Source organism: Anoplolepis gracilipes, chromosome 2 (genome assembly GCF_047496725.1).
Source record: "Anoplolepis gracilipes chromosome 2, ASM4749672v1, whole genome shotgun sequence".
NCBI lineage: Eukaryota > Metazoa > Arthropoda > Insecta > Hymenoptera > Formicidae > Anoplolepis > Anoplolepis gracilipes.
In genome coordinates, this window is record NC_132971.1 from 18850300 (window position 1) to 18865710 (window position 15411).

The 15411-nt window shown below is 31.7% G+C and overlaps 3 protein-coding genes across 4 annotated transcripts; 1 reads left to right on the forward strand and 2 right to left on the reverse strand.

Annotated features, from left to right (window-relative positions):
• The first annotated feature begins 571 nt into the window (after positions 1–571).
• Arglu1 (Arginine and glutamate rich 1) lies at positions 572–6370 on the forward strand. 2 transcript variants are annotated; one of them, XM_072910767.1, is made up of 6 exons: positions 572–903; positions 1225–1368; positions 1561–1605; positions 1917–2142; positions 4907–4990; positions 5061–6362. In XM_072910767.1, exons 1-6 carry the CDS (start codon positions 761–763, stop codon positions 5223–5225), a joined length of 807 nt encoding a protein of 268 aa, XP_072766868.1. In that variant the 5' UTR covers positions 572–760; the 3' UTR covers positions 5226–6362. The 2 variants fall into 2 exon arrangements, with proteins under 2 accessions (XP_072766868.1, XP_072766870.1); XM_072910769.1 differs by lacking the exon at positions 1561–1605 and having other exon boundaries at positions 5061–6370.
• Positions 6371–6565: 195 nt separating this feature from the next.
• Positions 6566–9338, reverse strand: LOC140676286 (tubulin glycylase 3A-like). Its single transcript, XM_072911177.1, has 9 exons — positions 9219–9338; positions 8730–9132; positions 8527–8660; positions 8374–8466; positions 7564–7777; positions 7362–7452; positions 7124–7294; positions 6796–7052; positions 6566–6732 (listed from the first exon to the last, which is right to left on the reverse strand). Exons 1-9 carry the CDS (start codon positions 9336–9338, stop codon positions 6566–6568), a joined length of 1650 nt encoding a protein of 549 aa, XP_072767278.1.
• An 834-nt stretch (positions 9339–10172) lies between these two features.
• LOC140676090 (tubulin glycylase 3A-like) lies at positions 10173–15058 on the reverse strand. Its single transcript, XM_072910766.1, has 14 exons — positions 14877–15058; positions 14364–14599; positions 14060–14272; positions 13724–13944; positions 13285–13412; positions 12919–13195; positions 12613–12826; positions 12415–12505; positions 11946–12116; positions 11487–11740; positions 11193–11386; positions 10863–11120; positions 10582–10788; positions 10173–10521 (listed from the first exon to the last, which is right to left on the reverse strand). Exons 2-14 carry the CDS (start codon positions 14512–14514, stop codon positions 10288–10290), a joined length of 2613 nt encoding a protein of 870 aa, XP_072766867.1. The 5' UTR covers positions 14515–14599; positions 14877–15058; the 3' UTR covers positions 10173–10287.
• Positions 15059–15411: the final 353 nt, after the last annotated feature.

Here is a 15411-nt window from a genome sequence, read left to right on the forward strand (position 1 = left end):
TCCTGTTGTGTAACAGCCTTTGCACAATGCCAGGGAATAACACAGACAAAAAAGAGAGAGATCTTTTTTTCTTTTTCGCGCCTATATATTATTCGTTGTTTTTGTTGCTTTTATTGTTATTGTATTACGCAGCTGTTAATAATTTAATAACAAATATTATTTATTCTAAATATTATAATAAATATATTTTAATTAAAATAATATAATTTTTATTATTAGATTTATAATTTAACTTATTATTATATAGATTATTAATAATTATTATATATATGTATATTGACTTTTACTATTTATATTTATATAATTTAACAGTTATCAACGTTTTTTCTATATTTTATGTTTTTATTATTTTTCATATAACTAACATATTCGGTCTGTCAACATTTTTGATCTTTTTAAATAGATTAGAAGCCAACCAAATAAAAACGTATTGATTATCCTTTGATTTTTATATGCATATATTTTATTAGAAATCAGCCATATTGAATATTAGTTCATTCATGCCCAGATGGCGCTTAAAACATTATTTTGAAGCGAAATACGAAGGTTAGCTATCTATCATCTATCTTCTTATCATCTGTGGTTCAACGTAGGAGGTTCTCGGGTTCGTGCCGTGGGAGTTGACTGCGTATACTTTTATCGCGTCGTAGTTTTACGGTAGTGAAGAAATATCGAGTAAATTTCTTAAATACAAACAGTGGTTCTTTGTGCTTCGCTGAACTGAACTGAACCCGAGGGAAAAACGATCGATCTCGAGAAGATGGGTCGGTCTCGTTCCAGATCGAAATCGCCGAGCAGACGGCGTCACAAGAGCAAACATTCTCGCAAGCGGTCCAAATCGCGTGAAAAACACTCCAACAACAAATACTCAGACAAGCCGAAAGAACGTTCTTCCAAATCCAGGTGTGCTTCGTTGCATTTGACATTTCATCGATGTATCTGATTCTCCAGTATTTCACGACAAATTTGGAGATAAAAGTATTTTTTCGGCCATTTTGTCACGCTCCAAACACGTTAGCACATTTATGTTTGGCGATAGATAATGTATAAATACACTCACAAATTACTTCGTATTTTATTACTGCGTAGTAAATTTTCGATTTTACATAAATAGTGCGTCTTGTCCTTATTATAATTTGTGTGCTATGGATGATATCTACTTTTAACAGATGTACATGCATTAGAAATAACAGAAAAAACATTATAAATTTGTTGCTGTTTTAGAAAACGATCTCATTCCGTATCATCCAGCAGTGGTACAGAAGCATCGGATGATGTGCACATTGTCAGTCACAAGAAACGCTCGTATAGAGATAGGGATCGAAAAATGGATGAAGTGGAAAGACTAGCAGAAATGGAACGTCAAAGGTAAACAGTAGTAATTATGTTGATAATGTTCCTCTTGATAGCTTACGCATTAGGGTTGGAAAATACTGAATTATTTTCTAACCTTATTCTTTTATATATATTTTTTTTTCAATATCAAGAGTGAAACATTACTTTATAATTATTTTATCAAAAATTTTTGTTATACGTTATTTTTTATAATTGTGTTGTCAGGAAAAAGAAATTAATGAACAAAATCTTCACTACGAGCACAGCTGGGTAAGAATGTGTAATTATTTCATGGTGGTGGTTTATATATTTAAAGCAAATCAATTTTTTGTTAAAAACTCTTTTGTTAAAAACATGCTTGACATGTTATATGCAAGCACCCAAATCTTTTAACATTTTCAATATTATCACATATAAATTTTAAGTGTTGATTCAAATAAATATATCGAATAAAGTTCAAAATTTATGGTACTTGACATTTAATGAAGATTTAGCATGTTGTTAGCTTCACTTTTGTAAAAAGAAAAAAAAAAAATCTGGAACGGTGCTCTGGAAGAAGATTACTGCTTATCTGTCTGCAGACGTCAGCGCGAGGTGGAACAGAAGATGGTAGAGGAGGAAGCAGCCAAACGTATTGAAGAACTTGTACAAAAAAGGGTAGAAGAGGAACTTGAGAAACGTAAAGAAGAAATTGAAGCAGAGGTACAAAGACGGGTGGAAGAAGCAAAGAGGGCTATGGAGCGTCAAGTGATGGAGGAGATGGAATGGAGGCAAGCAAAACTACGTGAGGAGGAGAAACGGAGAGAGGTAAGATCTATCAATAGAAATATTGGTCAGTGATAGCCCAAGCGCTGTTATGATCAGCAGAAGATAAATCTAGCATTTTTTTAGTGCAATTATTCCGAAAAGTCGGAACATGTATAGACTGTGTATTTTCGCGAAAAACATAACATTAGTAATATTATTTATAGCTGAGGGATAAATTTAAATAATTATCACACTGTATCACAACATTTATAGAATATGGAATAATAAATGAGAATAGGATCCAACATCCAAAAGATATATTTGTATTAAGACTTTGTTATTAGTTGTTAAACCGGGCTAAGTACAATTTGTAAATCTTGCATATTTTAATCTTGATGTCATCATAAAATTATAGGATTTACAAATTGTATTATTTCTATTTAAGAAATCTTACTATTGAATTTATGAATCAGTTCTACGATAATTCTACATTTTACGATCACAGCGTTTGGGCTTGAAGCATTGTGGTTCGTGATTATATTGTAAGAAATTAAATGAGAAAACCACACTGCTTCCACTTCTCAGCATCCACTGAGGTCGCGTTACTGAGAAGCTATATTCTATATTATTATGAAAGAGATTCTCTGCTATTATAGGCGCATGTATCGATTATTTATGATCAAATTATTTCTACCATGTACATATATTTATATATCTGTACAACATTATAACCTTTTTCATCACACGATATATGGATTGACGTTTGTGTCAACAATTCTAGAAAATGTGCTTAGACTGCTCTGATTCATTTGAATCACAGTTCTTATTCACAATTTTCTGTAATTGTTGTGCATGTTGGCAAGTCTGCTTATCAATCTTCTTATATACTTATCAATTTAATTTTTAAAAATATCCATAAAAATCTATTTTATTGCATTATGCAATCTTTCTAAAAATAGAAAAGAGAAAGTTTTATCTATTTAAAAAGAAAGTAACAATCCTAAACTTTGTAATTTATCGATCATGAGAAGTTTATTATTCTTGAATCTGAAATAAAGTTATTTTTATATAAAATTATAAAAAAGTAATATTCTTCCCTGAACAGTTGTTACTGTCAGTTGAATAAGTGTAATGATGATATTATATGATGATATCACATAAAATGTATATGTCGAGAGGACCTGCAAATAAGAGAAGAGTTTACTATATCAGTTATAAATAAAACTTTGTTAGACTTTTTTAACTTAACTACTTTTATATGATTAAAGATAATGGATATCACAGATATGTTTATAGAAATGTGTAAGAATACTTTTTTATATCTATATATATAAAACTTGATTTACTGACACGCTATTTTATACACCATATATTTACGCACGCGCGCGCGAGAAAATATATATATTTTTAATAGTTTAATACAAAATTCTCTTTTCTCTCGAACATACATATGTAATTATATATATAATATCTATATAATATATATGTACTTACGTATATATGTAAATCTTACCTTTTAAATTCAAGAGAATTGAGACGCAATGATAAGTAATTCTTACGGTATTATTTCATTTTTTAGTTTTAATTTTTAAGCTTGCCCAGCAATTGTTATATATATAGAAATGCATTAATTACTGTGATAAAAAATCCTGTTATTTAATTTACGCGGCAAAACAAACGGATGAAAAACCGGAAATCTTTTTTCATTTTATTTCATTGATTAGGATTGTACTTATTGTTACAATTCTTGTATCTATGCACAATTATTTACTTTTGTACCCTTGAAACATCAACTCTTTCATCGACTAAACAACAATCTTAATTACAAGTTTATTAGAAATTTTACTCTCATTGCTTTGCACATTGAGTTTACGTTGATTATCTCTACAAATTTGGGAAAAAGTTTATTAGAAAGGGAAAAGTTAGAGACTTTAAGGGGGCAGAGAATTAGAATCCCATAGTGACAAAGCACGACCTAGCGATATATAGGTCATCTTCCTTACTGACTACCAACAGAAGATGCCGGTTTTTTACTCACTGCTGAGTGATTGTCGATGAAGAAGGCATCCCCTACGTGCTGGCGTGAGCTTCATTCAGGTATTATCCAATTTATATATTCATAATTCATTTTATACCAATATTATTATCATCGTTCTTTGTTTTTACACTTTGTACCAGAAAGACCATATTAGGGCTCATTATATAGATTCGCTAAATACTATTACCATAGGACACAACGAATTTTCATCGACAGGTCAGGCGGATGGCAACTACCATTCTTGTAAATGTTCTTTAGGGTATTTATTTTTGAGTTATATCATCTACAGATTTCATTTAAAAATTTTATCTACAGACAATATTATAAATAATATCATTTAGTTCTTATCATGCACTTATATCAAGTTTATGGAAAGAAAGTTTTGTGTATATTCTTTGCATGCACACTGGATTCGTTATATAAAGTTGTGAAAAATTCATTCTTTTTTCATTCAAATAACATTCGTCCAAATCATTGTATTTTTATTTGGGCAATCTGAGAAAAAACAATTTGCTGAGATCTAAGAGGAACACATTTAACACAAAATAAGGAACTGTATTTATATACATATCCTCCTCTGTTACTCTCTATTTCTCAATAAGCCATCCTCTTTGAAATCTGACTTGAAAATTTTATATATCCCGAACTTTCCCTCAAAAAGGTTCTTAGGATGTGTAACACTAGGTTGTTGACATAGCAGCACTATGATTTCGAAAACGAACGATGTAACAGATGGTGATCGACAACATCATTGCTTTGTGTAAACCTATTTTGTTGTCATTGTAGGAGGAAGAGCGGAAGAAGCGTGAGGAACTAGAGAGGATTATGGAGGAAAACAACAGAAAGATAGAAGAGGCTCAGAAGAAATTGGTGAGATGTCGACGTTAATATATTCTAAAAGAAGTGTTGATATGCATACGTAACTTAACTTTATCATTAGGCTGAAGAAAGATTGGCTATGGTTGAAGAACAGCGATTAATGGAAGAAGAAAGGCAAAAAATGAGAAAAGAGCATGAAAAGCGTGTTAAGGAAGAACAAAAGAGAATCTTAGGCAAAAACAACTCAAGGCCTAAGTTATCCTTCACTCTAAAATCGGTTACGTGAGTTTATGTTGTTTCATACAGTTTAATGTGATATGTACACAAAATTTTGTCAGTTTTCGTATTGGATCTGCGAGAACAGTCGTTATAGGCTGCATCTACATAGGTACATTATAGACTAGTGCAGTTACATAAGACCCAAAGTTCACCCTAATGTATTCAAAACGGTTGTTGAAATTAGACAAGATTGTATTTTATTTGATTGTGATGTTGATAGATGCATCAGAATTAAATAATGTTCATCTTGTGAGATTTTTAACACAGATACAATGGGATTTCATGTTATGCGAGATTACACTAACATCAGTATGAACACAAAACCTAGATTTTAATTATACAATATTATATATAATGATAAAAAAAACATATATCTTTAATTAAAATATACCTTTTAAAAAAAGAAATTTTTAGCTTTATACATCTTGAAATATTTTTTTGAACCGTTGTGTCGCGTTCTATCTGATGTAAGTGTATTCTAGCCTATTTAAATGTGTTCTATGATTTATACATATGTAATTTGTACATTATAAATTCTCTATTATTATATTAATATACAGAAATACAATATTTTATTTCAGTGAAATGAATCACATTAGATCTTGTGCATTGTAAAAATAGTGAATTAATTGTTCATATTGTTAAATTGAATGTAATTTTTTACGCAAGACATCATTATTAATAATCGTCATTATAATTTTCATTTTTTACAACAGTTATCTATTTTATACACATAAAATATAATAATAACATACGTTAACAATAAACAATTTTCATGACAATGTGATGAATATAATCAAGCAACTATTTTACAATTATATGATTATAACGCATTATATTATAAACATCCACATGTTTAGAATCTAATACAAAATGTATTTATTCTGCAAAATGAAAATGAAATGATGATTTTACATTAAAAAGACAAATTAAAAGAATAATAGAAATTTAAAAGATTATAAAACTAAATAATTGTGTATGAATAATGTATGAACATGGGCATGATACACACACAGTCTTATCATCATAATAATGTATATTCATTGTTTTACGAGAAAAAAATTATTTATCCATATAGGATTGTATACTTATCACGCATTGTTACTTGTAAAATAAACATGTTTCTAATAAATTACTTGCTATTCTTTTGCTAATCGCGCGTCATGCAACGAAAAAACAGAATACAAATGTGTTTTTTCAACACGTTTACCTAGCAATCCATGATGCATTGTTTATATGCTAATACGAAATTGCTTGCATTAGGATTGAACGGATTATGATTGGAATTGAAACAGTTCTGTGCAAAATAGGTTTTCATATTTCGGCAATGTTACAATTGTGTTAAAGTCAGAGATCTCGCGGCAATTTCGGCGTCACGAATAAACCTTTACCACGAATGCCAAGACTCGTACCTTGTCCCAAGACATTGACGCCATAAAACGGATTACGTTGCTTGTAAATACATTCGAATCTTCCGCAAGGTGCTTTTTTATTTTTATGATGATCTAAGACCACTAAAGATTATAACAGTATTTTATATTTACATTGATGCATATTTATATTTTAAAATAACTTACCTTTCATCGCGTCTTCTATGACTTCCGGATAAAGTTTCGCGGTGACTTCGCTGCTTGGTGGATGTAATCGTGGATTTGTATTTATTTCTAGCAACCATACCGAAAAATCATCCGCCACTACAAAATCAGCACCGTACAATTGAAAACTGTTTTTACGATTTACCATATTATCTTGAGACGCCAGAAGTGCTCCTATCAAATTTTGTTTTATTCCTGGTCTGATAATTTTTTCCCAAGCCATTTCTTGATTACGCGATCTAAATCAGGAATTAATTGATCAACTAATTAACTTTTTAACGATTTATAAGAGAGCTTGTAGGATAAATACTGGAGATAATTTTTGAAATCTTGAAGATTCCAATGAAGTTCTTTGGGTAAATCGGAATTGCATCTCGGTAACTTTCGGTACTTTAGCTGCACGGTCGTATTACATAAATGAATAGATTCGTGAAAATCGCTAAGAGTGAACTCTTTCGACGCGAATCGTATCAAGATATCCCTGATTAAATAATTCAAATTAATGGAAGCTCTAAAGAGTATACAAAGGTAATAAAAATGCAAAATACTCAAACATCCACACGATAAGAGGTTGTGTACTGGTTAGCAGAAACCACTGCCTAATATCTACTTTTGTTTTATGGACAAGCAGTGGTCGCTCTAAAAATATAATTATAATTTGACATTTTTTTTTTATAATACAATATATTTTTTATTATATATTTTATATTATTGTGTTCAATACGAATGATCTCTTTTGAGATATGGTACCTATATATTTCTGTACAACATATTCAGTATTTTCTTTTATTGCCTGATTTACTTTGGTGAGGATATCGACCATAGAACTCTTTAAAACAATTCCGCGTCCCAAACTGTCATCGCCCGGTTTTAAAATCCAAATATTGCGTATACCATCGATTCTACTTTGCAATCGATATTTTATTACTGTCTTCATTACATTGCGCACAGATGTTACGAGTTCCTATAAATTTCAAAATTTTTCAATCACATTTTTTCTTCTCAAGATTTATACATATTATATGTACACATTATGAGAAAAAAGTAATATTACAATAATATTACAATGTTTATATACACACGTTTATATCAACTTTATCGCTTTCTTTCAATAAAACACGCTCGTATATTATTTTGTAGTACCAATCCAGAAATTGATACCATGCGGATGGAGGAGCATTTTCACAGTTTTTACGGTCTATATCCTCGTGATTTTGAACGCTGAAAACGTTTTTTATGCACAACGTATAAAACTTGTGTATAATACAAATAATATTTTTTTACAACCTTATATATTCTATACAGCGTTCCAAGGCGAACAAAATTGCATCTATGGGGATTGTTCCATTCGGAGACCAGGTGTTCTTCGCTCCTACCAAATTGGTGAGTAATAAAAACCATTTTAAAATTCCAAAACACGCAGTTATGTAATAATCCTGTATAAACTCGTCCATTTGTATTGACTATTAGAAATAATTTAATATATATTAATATAATTTATATATATATATATGCATATATATTTATATTTTGTAATGTTTAAACGTGTTATACTCATACTTGATACATGTTGTAACATCGAGGAAATTGAACATTTGACACGCCGGTTTCGTAAAACCAATAGGCATTTTCCAGATTGTTACACATGTCAATCTAATAATTTCGTTAATTAGAAATTGTGTTCTTATATAGCATATTTTTTAATTAAATTACCTTTGACGTAAAGTAACTACCAACAAATTTATTCATAATGGTCTTGTCGTCTGCTCTTATATTAGTTTTCCTATTCGTATACCATATAAAATCAGCAGGGGTTTGAAGCAATTTTTCGATTTGTTCTAAGCCATCTTCGAAATGAAAATGTTAACTTTCAAATTCATTTCTCTTGAATAATGACAAAATATTTAAAATACAACCTTCATACGTGTCGGGAGATATCGAAATCATTTTTCTAATTGCTCTTTTCTCGAGCCAGCCTCTATCTGCCAACGGTTTTCTCAGAGCCGGAAACGTGCCGCAGATTACGTAATATTTATGTTCAATTATAGCTCTTGTCAAGATCTTTAGTAGAAAATTTATCTTTGCTTCGTCGTCTGTTATTAATTTTAAATATTCTGTCAATATTATGTTCCCATTTTCCTGATTGTTTTCTCTATCTTCCGCTTCTAATAATTCTTCTAGATTTTCGCGATTGCAACCAATTTCAGCATCGACGGTTTTGATCCTCTCGACTTCGCATTGTGAATTTATGTTCAATTTTGGGACTGTTAGAAGTAATTGTAAATTTTTTTCTCCATTGCTTGCGCTTTTTGGACAGATCTGCAATTATATAAAATTATTATACTGACAATAAAATAAATCGGAGAAATCTGCAATCCATCTTTCGAGAATCTTGCGATGCAAACCTGCCAACCTTTGAAACGTTTTCTGATTGTGCAATTTTTTGAAGTTAAAGTTATCTGCCACTTTGATTGATTGTCTGCACAAATTGTCGAATTGTTGTTGTTGTTGCTGCTGCAGTACATGTTGCGTGCGAGTTGAAAAATTTTATATTTTTTATTCAAATAATCTCTTAAAATATGTTATCTTTAGACTTGACAATTTGCTGTGAAAGAGACAATTTACTGCTTCCGTTTTACTTCTATCGATTATCGTGTGACTCGACAACCTATATTCACGTTTTATAGGACGTGAATCTTTAATCACAGCTACAATAAAAATCTGCGTTGTATATTCCTGAATTAATGCAAGCCTGTTATTCTTGTATTATATGTATTTAAATCTTTCCATTTGTTATTAATTTTTGTATCTCATTAATGTTTTCTTCATTGATTCATTTAGATGCTTTTCTACAGCAGGATTTTGAAAGATTGGCTTCTGAATCTTATCAGTCTGATTTGAGTTTGTGACAGATAATTTCTGATGTTCTTTATATTTATCTAATTGAGGATGTTTAACATCCGGATATTTCAATTGATTTTTTGAAGAAAAACTTAAAAGCGTTTTTGATAAAACTTCATCATCGTTTTTATTCATTTTTTGAATAGCCTCTTCTATAGTTCTTGGTACGCATCTATTTCTTATAGCTTGTTTTTTTTGTGTAAAATTATTGCTTCTGTTATCAGTTGCACTAACATTGGAAAATTTTTTATTTGTTTGACGTGACATTTCAAGGTTTTTTTTTATACAAGAAATTTCATACTATACTAAAAATAATAGAATTGTGATAGAAAAAAATTTCTCAAAATCGTATTGAATTTATTATAATCATTCGAAACACTTCTTTTTGTTTCGATATTTTTCGATATCTCGTATAATAACTTTTTACGATGGTGAAGGAACAAAACAATTGTTAATAGTATAATGGTAACATTTATTGATTGTATACATATATGACTCGTGTAGATAGAATTGGAGAATTGATCAACAGTAAAGAGGAAGATAACGAATAACAAGTGCGATTAGGCTTTCCGATTATTTGGTCAAACTTAAACCAACAGCATACATATCAGTGATATCCCCTAGAACTTTATTTTTCTTATGATGCATTCGTTTTTTCGGAAAGCTGCGGGTTTTACTCTTAATCGTCGACGCGGAGATGACCTTTATTGTTGGCGTAAGTAGAGTCGGCAGTGGTGGTACTTGTGGCGAAGTCGTCACGTTTCTTTTGTACTTTTTCACGGCGTCTCGCATCGCAGTTTTGATAATCTAGTAAGGAAAAACGGAAAATGGAAAAAAAGTCGAATGATTAGAAATTTGTACACGAACCTTTTCCTCATTTTTTCTCAATGGTTTTTCAGATTTAGACATCATGTTCGCCGATTGCTCCTGAAGAGCCATAATTTTTGATATTAACGTTTGTTTAGTCGGAGACGTATCTAATTTGCTGTTTGTAGTATCGGTGAATGTGCGTGACTTTCGTGCCGGTTTATGCAGAGTACTTTTTCCATTTCTCGAAGGTTTAATCTGATTATTCTGTGGAACATGACAAAAGAATCAATTAATTATTTTTATTTTGATGTTGCTCCTTCTAATTGAATTTCAATTACCTGAACGTTATTTCTAGACAAAGTTGGTGATTTTATCTTATTGATAGATTTTGCCGAAGTACTCTTTGTAAGAATTTCCGCTTTCTCATCAGAAATTGAAGGCTTCGTCGGCGCTGTTGCCGGGAGTGCCAGTCTCGATTTAGGCGAGTCCGTATTATAATAAGAGTATAACTCTTGATCAAGCTGGAACTCTAGTTCTTCGATAAGATCGACGATTACCGGTCCGATGTTGTTGTGTACTACTGATTTCTTTTTTGTCTAAGAACACGAATGAAATGCAATCGATACTTGCAACTTTAAATTACCTATTTGTTATCTTTATAAACTCACCATTGGAGACCTCGCGATTAAACTGGCTTTGGAATCCTGATGCAAACTCGATTTCTTTTCACAAGTAGTAAGACGAGTACCCTGAAGCGACAAAGCGGTTCCCAAATACGGTTGACAGCTCGGCATTCGTTGCTTGTATGCCAACTCAAAATTTCCGGTATCCGCATTTTTATCTTCTCGAAAGTCGATCACGACTACCAAAAAAAAAAAAAAAAAAAAAAAAATATAATTTTTATAATCATCTGTGTAATAGTTTAGAAGAAAAGCAATTTTTTAAATTAACTAATCAGTCACCTTTAATGGTGTCTTCAATCACTTGTCGGCATAATCGCGTAGTGACACTGGTGGAATAACTCATGTCCGGATGACTGTTGATCTCGATTAGCCACACAGAAAAATCCTCCATGATCATAAAATCAGCACCATACAGTTCAAAACTATTTTTCCGTCGATCCATAGCCTCTTGACTAGCCAACAACGAGCCCACCAGACCTTGTTTCATTCCAGGATAAATTAGCTCATCCCATGCATTATCATGACCTTGAGATCTGAAGAATTTTTTATGAAAAAACTCTTCAAAAATTATAATTTTAATTAAAGTATATTCAAGAGTTTTTCTTGTTATTATTTTTTATTGACGACAGAAAACATTTAAAAGAATAAAAATTGAGAATTTTAGAAGGATACGCGAACAAAAAGTGGGAATTTTAGAAGAGTATGCGTGTGTAATTGTTTGTATGACGTAAGTCGCACTTGAGAAACTCCTTGAATGTCGTGGCGTCCCACATATTATCCGTAGGTAGAGCAGGGTCCCTGTCGTCGCAGTTATTGTATTTGCATTGAATCGCGTGATTGCACAGATGAATCGACTCGTGAAAGTCATCCAAACTAAACTTTTGCGAGCAAAAACGAAGATAACTCTCTCTGTAAATAAGCAATAAAATGACAAACCTTGCACTAGTGGCAATTAAATAGAAAATAGCGGATAATGCATTCTGTATGTGCACTGTCTGCGGATATTTATATCCACAAACTTAACTACCAAGGGAAACAGGACCGCTTTAATGCCAGCGAGGCATAAATTGATTATTACCCTAGTTCCGGAGCTCTATTATTTATTTCTTACAGTCAAGTTGCTATTGTGCCCGCTAATTGTTCTGGCGTGAGCCAGATGTTGCAAAATGTCGTGACTTATCTAAAAATCCTTGATATATTTATATACCTGTACATCCAGAGAGTTAAAGGTTGAGCGCACGTCACGATGAACCATTGTCTTATGTCGAACTTTGTATTATAAATCAGTAATGGCCGTTCTAGCAAAGAAACAATCAAATTGTTTTTAATTAAATTGTATTAAAAACAAATATCTAAGAATAATCGGCTAATCTTTTTCTAATTATTAATCCGATAATTTTATTACCGATATACTTTTGCACGACATATCGTGTGTCTGGTTTGCCTGTTGAATTTACTTTTGCCATCACATCCTCCAACTTATTTATTAAAACGATACCACGTCCTCGGCTCTTGTTTCCAGGTTTCAGAATCCACATATTCATTATGCCATCCATATCTATCTGTGGCCAGTATTTTCTCATCTTTTTTAATATATGTTTTGAAGCCAGAACATATTTCTATAAATATAATCTTTTAAATGGTAAATAATATGTATAATAGATACAATGAATAAAAAAATGAAGAAATTTTTTGCCAGCAGATATCTCACGTTAAATGGCACATTGGTGCGAATGAAGAGAGCTTGACCTTGAATAATCTGGTAATACCAACTAATAAATTGGTCCCATTGGTGAGACCAGACTCTCTCAGCCTCCTGATCGATGTCTTCGTGTGATTGGACACTGATATAATCATTGCATCTCTTGATTGCAAAATCGAGAGCTTTGAGAGGTATCGTACCAGTTGGTGAATGCACGACATCTTCGTCCTCGGCGTTTTTGACCGTATCCACTAACCATTTCAAGAGACTCAAACAACTTGTGAGTCTAATAAAACATAATTTATAAATTTTTATTACAAGTCAATATATTAATTGAATAATTATATATTTAATAGGTAATCGACCAATACTGACCGAAAGTCCTCGATAAAGGCGTTTATCTGGTCGCTCTGACATATGTTGTAGCAACGTGGAAATAAAGTGTTAGCCACTCCAGCTTCGTAATACCAGTGCATTTGTCTGACGCTTGAACACAAGCCCACCTGAATAATTGATTTTCGAAGAAGTACATGCAGCTTTTCCCTAATGATACGTCGGCACGCTCGTCAAAAGTATCTATTCTCGACAACATACTATATCCTTTATCTAAACACTTCTATATTTTACAAATATTTTTCAAACATCTAAATTAAGCTCGCTAATTTTTTCACAAAACAAGTTTTTTGCAACTAATGTTTTTACTAAAATTAGAAAAGTGATTATTTCACATTACATTTGAATCGTAAATTCTAGATTATGATGTCTATAAATAGAATTTAAAAATACTAGAGTAATTGTGACGTGCTAATGATACCTTGGACGTAAAACCAGCTCGGCAATATCGATTGAACACAGTAGTTTTGTTATCTTGGGCAGGCCAGCCGGGCCAGTCGGACCCCGTATTCCAGAGAAAGTCGACAGTATGATTGGTAAGCATTCTTGATATTAATAAATGCTCGCTATGTTGATCCTTCAATTCGCCGATTCCAGCCAATAAAATTACTGGGCTGGATTCAACATTAAAATGCAGATCAACTGAAACGATTATTATTTTAAAAAATGTAAAATACAGATTATAAAGTATAAATATTCAACTTTTTTATCAAACTAAAGAAGTCTATTAGAAGGGTTGCAGAATGATTTATTATACCGCCACTGTTTCTGCGATAAAATTTCTCGCGCCATCCTCTTTTCAGCATGCAATCGCGAATGACCCGTGACTTGCCATAAATCATAAAAGTATGATGGGCAGTTATAGCGTCCTTCACGATTTGTTTGATACTTAAAAATCGTTCGTGAAGGGTCGGTTCTAAGGGCAGTTCTAAAGATGATTCGATTTTGTTCTCTGAACAATCTGGCTCTTCTATAAAGAAAATTATTTAAAATATACATTTATTTGATGTTTTTAAACTATTTTAATCTATTTGAAAATAATTTTAATAAATATTTTTAACCTTCCAGAGTTTTAATATCACAATTTGCACCCGTATTTATTACTACTTCCTCTCCGGTATTTTCATCTTCGTTCTCGATATCTTTTTTCGTATTCTTTTTGTTCTCGCTTGAACTTTCCAGATTTGAAGAAGATCCATCGTTGGCATTCATGTAGCGGATCTGAAAACTGCAAAGTTTTCTCACGCAAATGCGTATCACTGATTTTCATGGATTCTTCATGGTTTCGTAGATTTCACTAAAAGATGTGTAAAGGAAGCGTGGTTATTTTATCTGAAAATGTTTTTGTTTAAATTTTGATTAAATATGTTTATACTTAAATTTACGTAGATTGATTTCAAGATAAAAAAAGCTCAAGATATTTAATCTATATTAAGATATTTAAAAATATATCTTTAAAATATAAACTAAAAAATTCGCGAAAGTAGAACTTGATGCAAATATGAAAGGCGCGTGTTTAATTTTCAATGCAATTCAATAGGTAGTGACGAAGGCCACTGCGACACTTTTAATACCTGTTGAATCCTCGATACTTGTCCAATAATAAATACATTTCTTGCAGATATCGAGAAGTATTCGTGCGGGACTAATTAAAGACTAGTTAAAGATTGTTACTGTGAAAGTATGAAGCGGAAAAGTAAATAGAGCATAGCCGCACGATAAAAGGAAAACTGAACGAAGATGATATACGGATGGAAGTGGAGGCAAGACTGAACCATGACGACGAGGAGACACGCGAGTCAGATGGTAGAATCTGATATTTCGCAGGCGCGCGCTGCAGGGGTGTTTTAAGGTGCCCTTGTTAAAAGCAATTGGATCATGCTGATATCTCGCCGCGAAAATCATTTAATGAAATCCTTCATTCTCTGTCTCTGAGCTATTAAAAAGCCAATCACTTTAGACCAATCGAGAAAAATTGAATTCATATGAAACTTGATGTATCTTTATCGCATGGTAAACAAAATATAAGATTAAGATTTATGTCAAAATTGTTACGATTGTAAAACAATAGTTATAAAAAAAACTAATTGTTGAAGGAAAATTCTGACG

Coding starts and splice junctions, on each gene's coding strand:
- LOC140676090 (XM_072910766.1), bottom strand. CDS start 14,514: ATGAATGCCAACGATGGATCTTCTTCAAATCTGGAAAGTTCAAGCGAG. Junction 11,741..11,945: donor ACATTCAAGGAGTTTCTCAA/GTGCGACTTACG, acceptor AAAATTCTTCAG/ATCTCAAGGTCATGATAATG. Junction 11,387..11,486: donor GATTGAAGACACCATTAAAG/GTGACTGATTAG, acceptor TTTTTTTGGTAG/TCGTGATCGACTTTCGAGAA.
- LOC140676286 (XM_072911177.1), bottom strand. CDS start 9,338: ATGTACTGCAGCAGCAACAACAACAACAATTCGACAATTTGTGCAGAC. Junction 7,453..7,563: donor TGTTGTACAGAAATATATAG/GTACCATATCTC, acceptor TTATATTTTTAG/AGCGACCACTGCTTGTCCAT. Junction 7,053..7,123: donor GATTTCAAAAATTATCTCCA/GTATTTATCCTA, acceptor TTCCTGATTTAG/ATCGCGTAATCAAGAAATGG.
- Arglu1 (XM_072910767.1), top strand. CDS start 761: ATGGGTCGGTCTCGTTCCAGATCGAAATCGCCGAGCAGACGGCGTCAC. Junction 2,143..4,906: donor AGGAGGAGAAACGGAGAGAG/GTAAGATCTATC, acceptor TTGTCATTGTAG/GAGGAAGAGCGGAAGAAGCG. Junction 4,991..5,060: donor AAGAGGCTCAGAAGAAATTG/GTGAGATGTCGA, acceptor CTTTATCATTAG/GCTGAAGAAAGATTGGCTAT.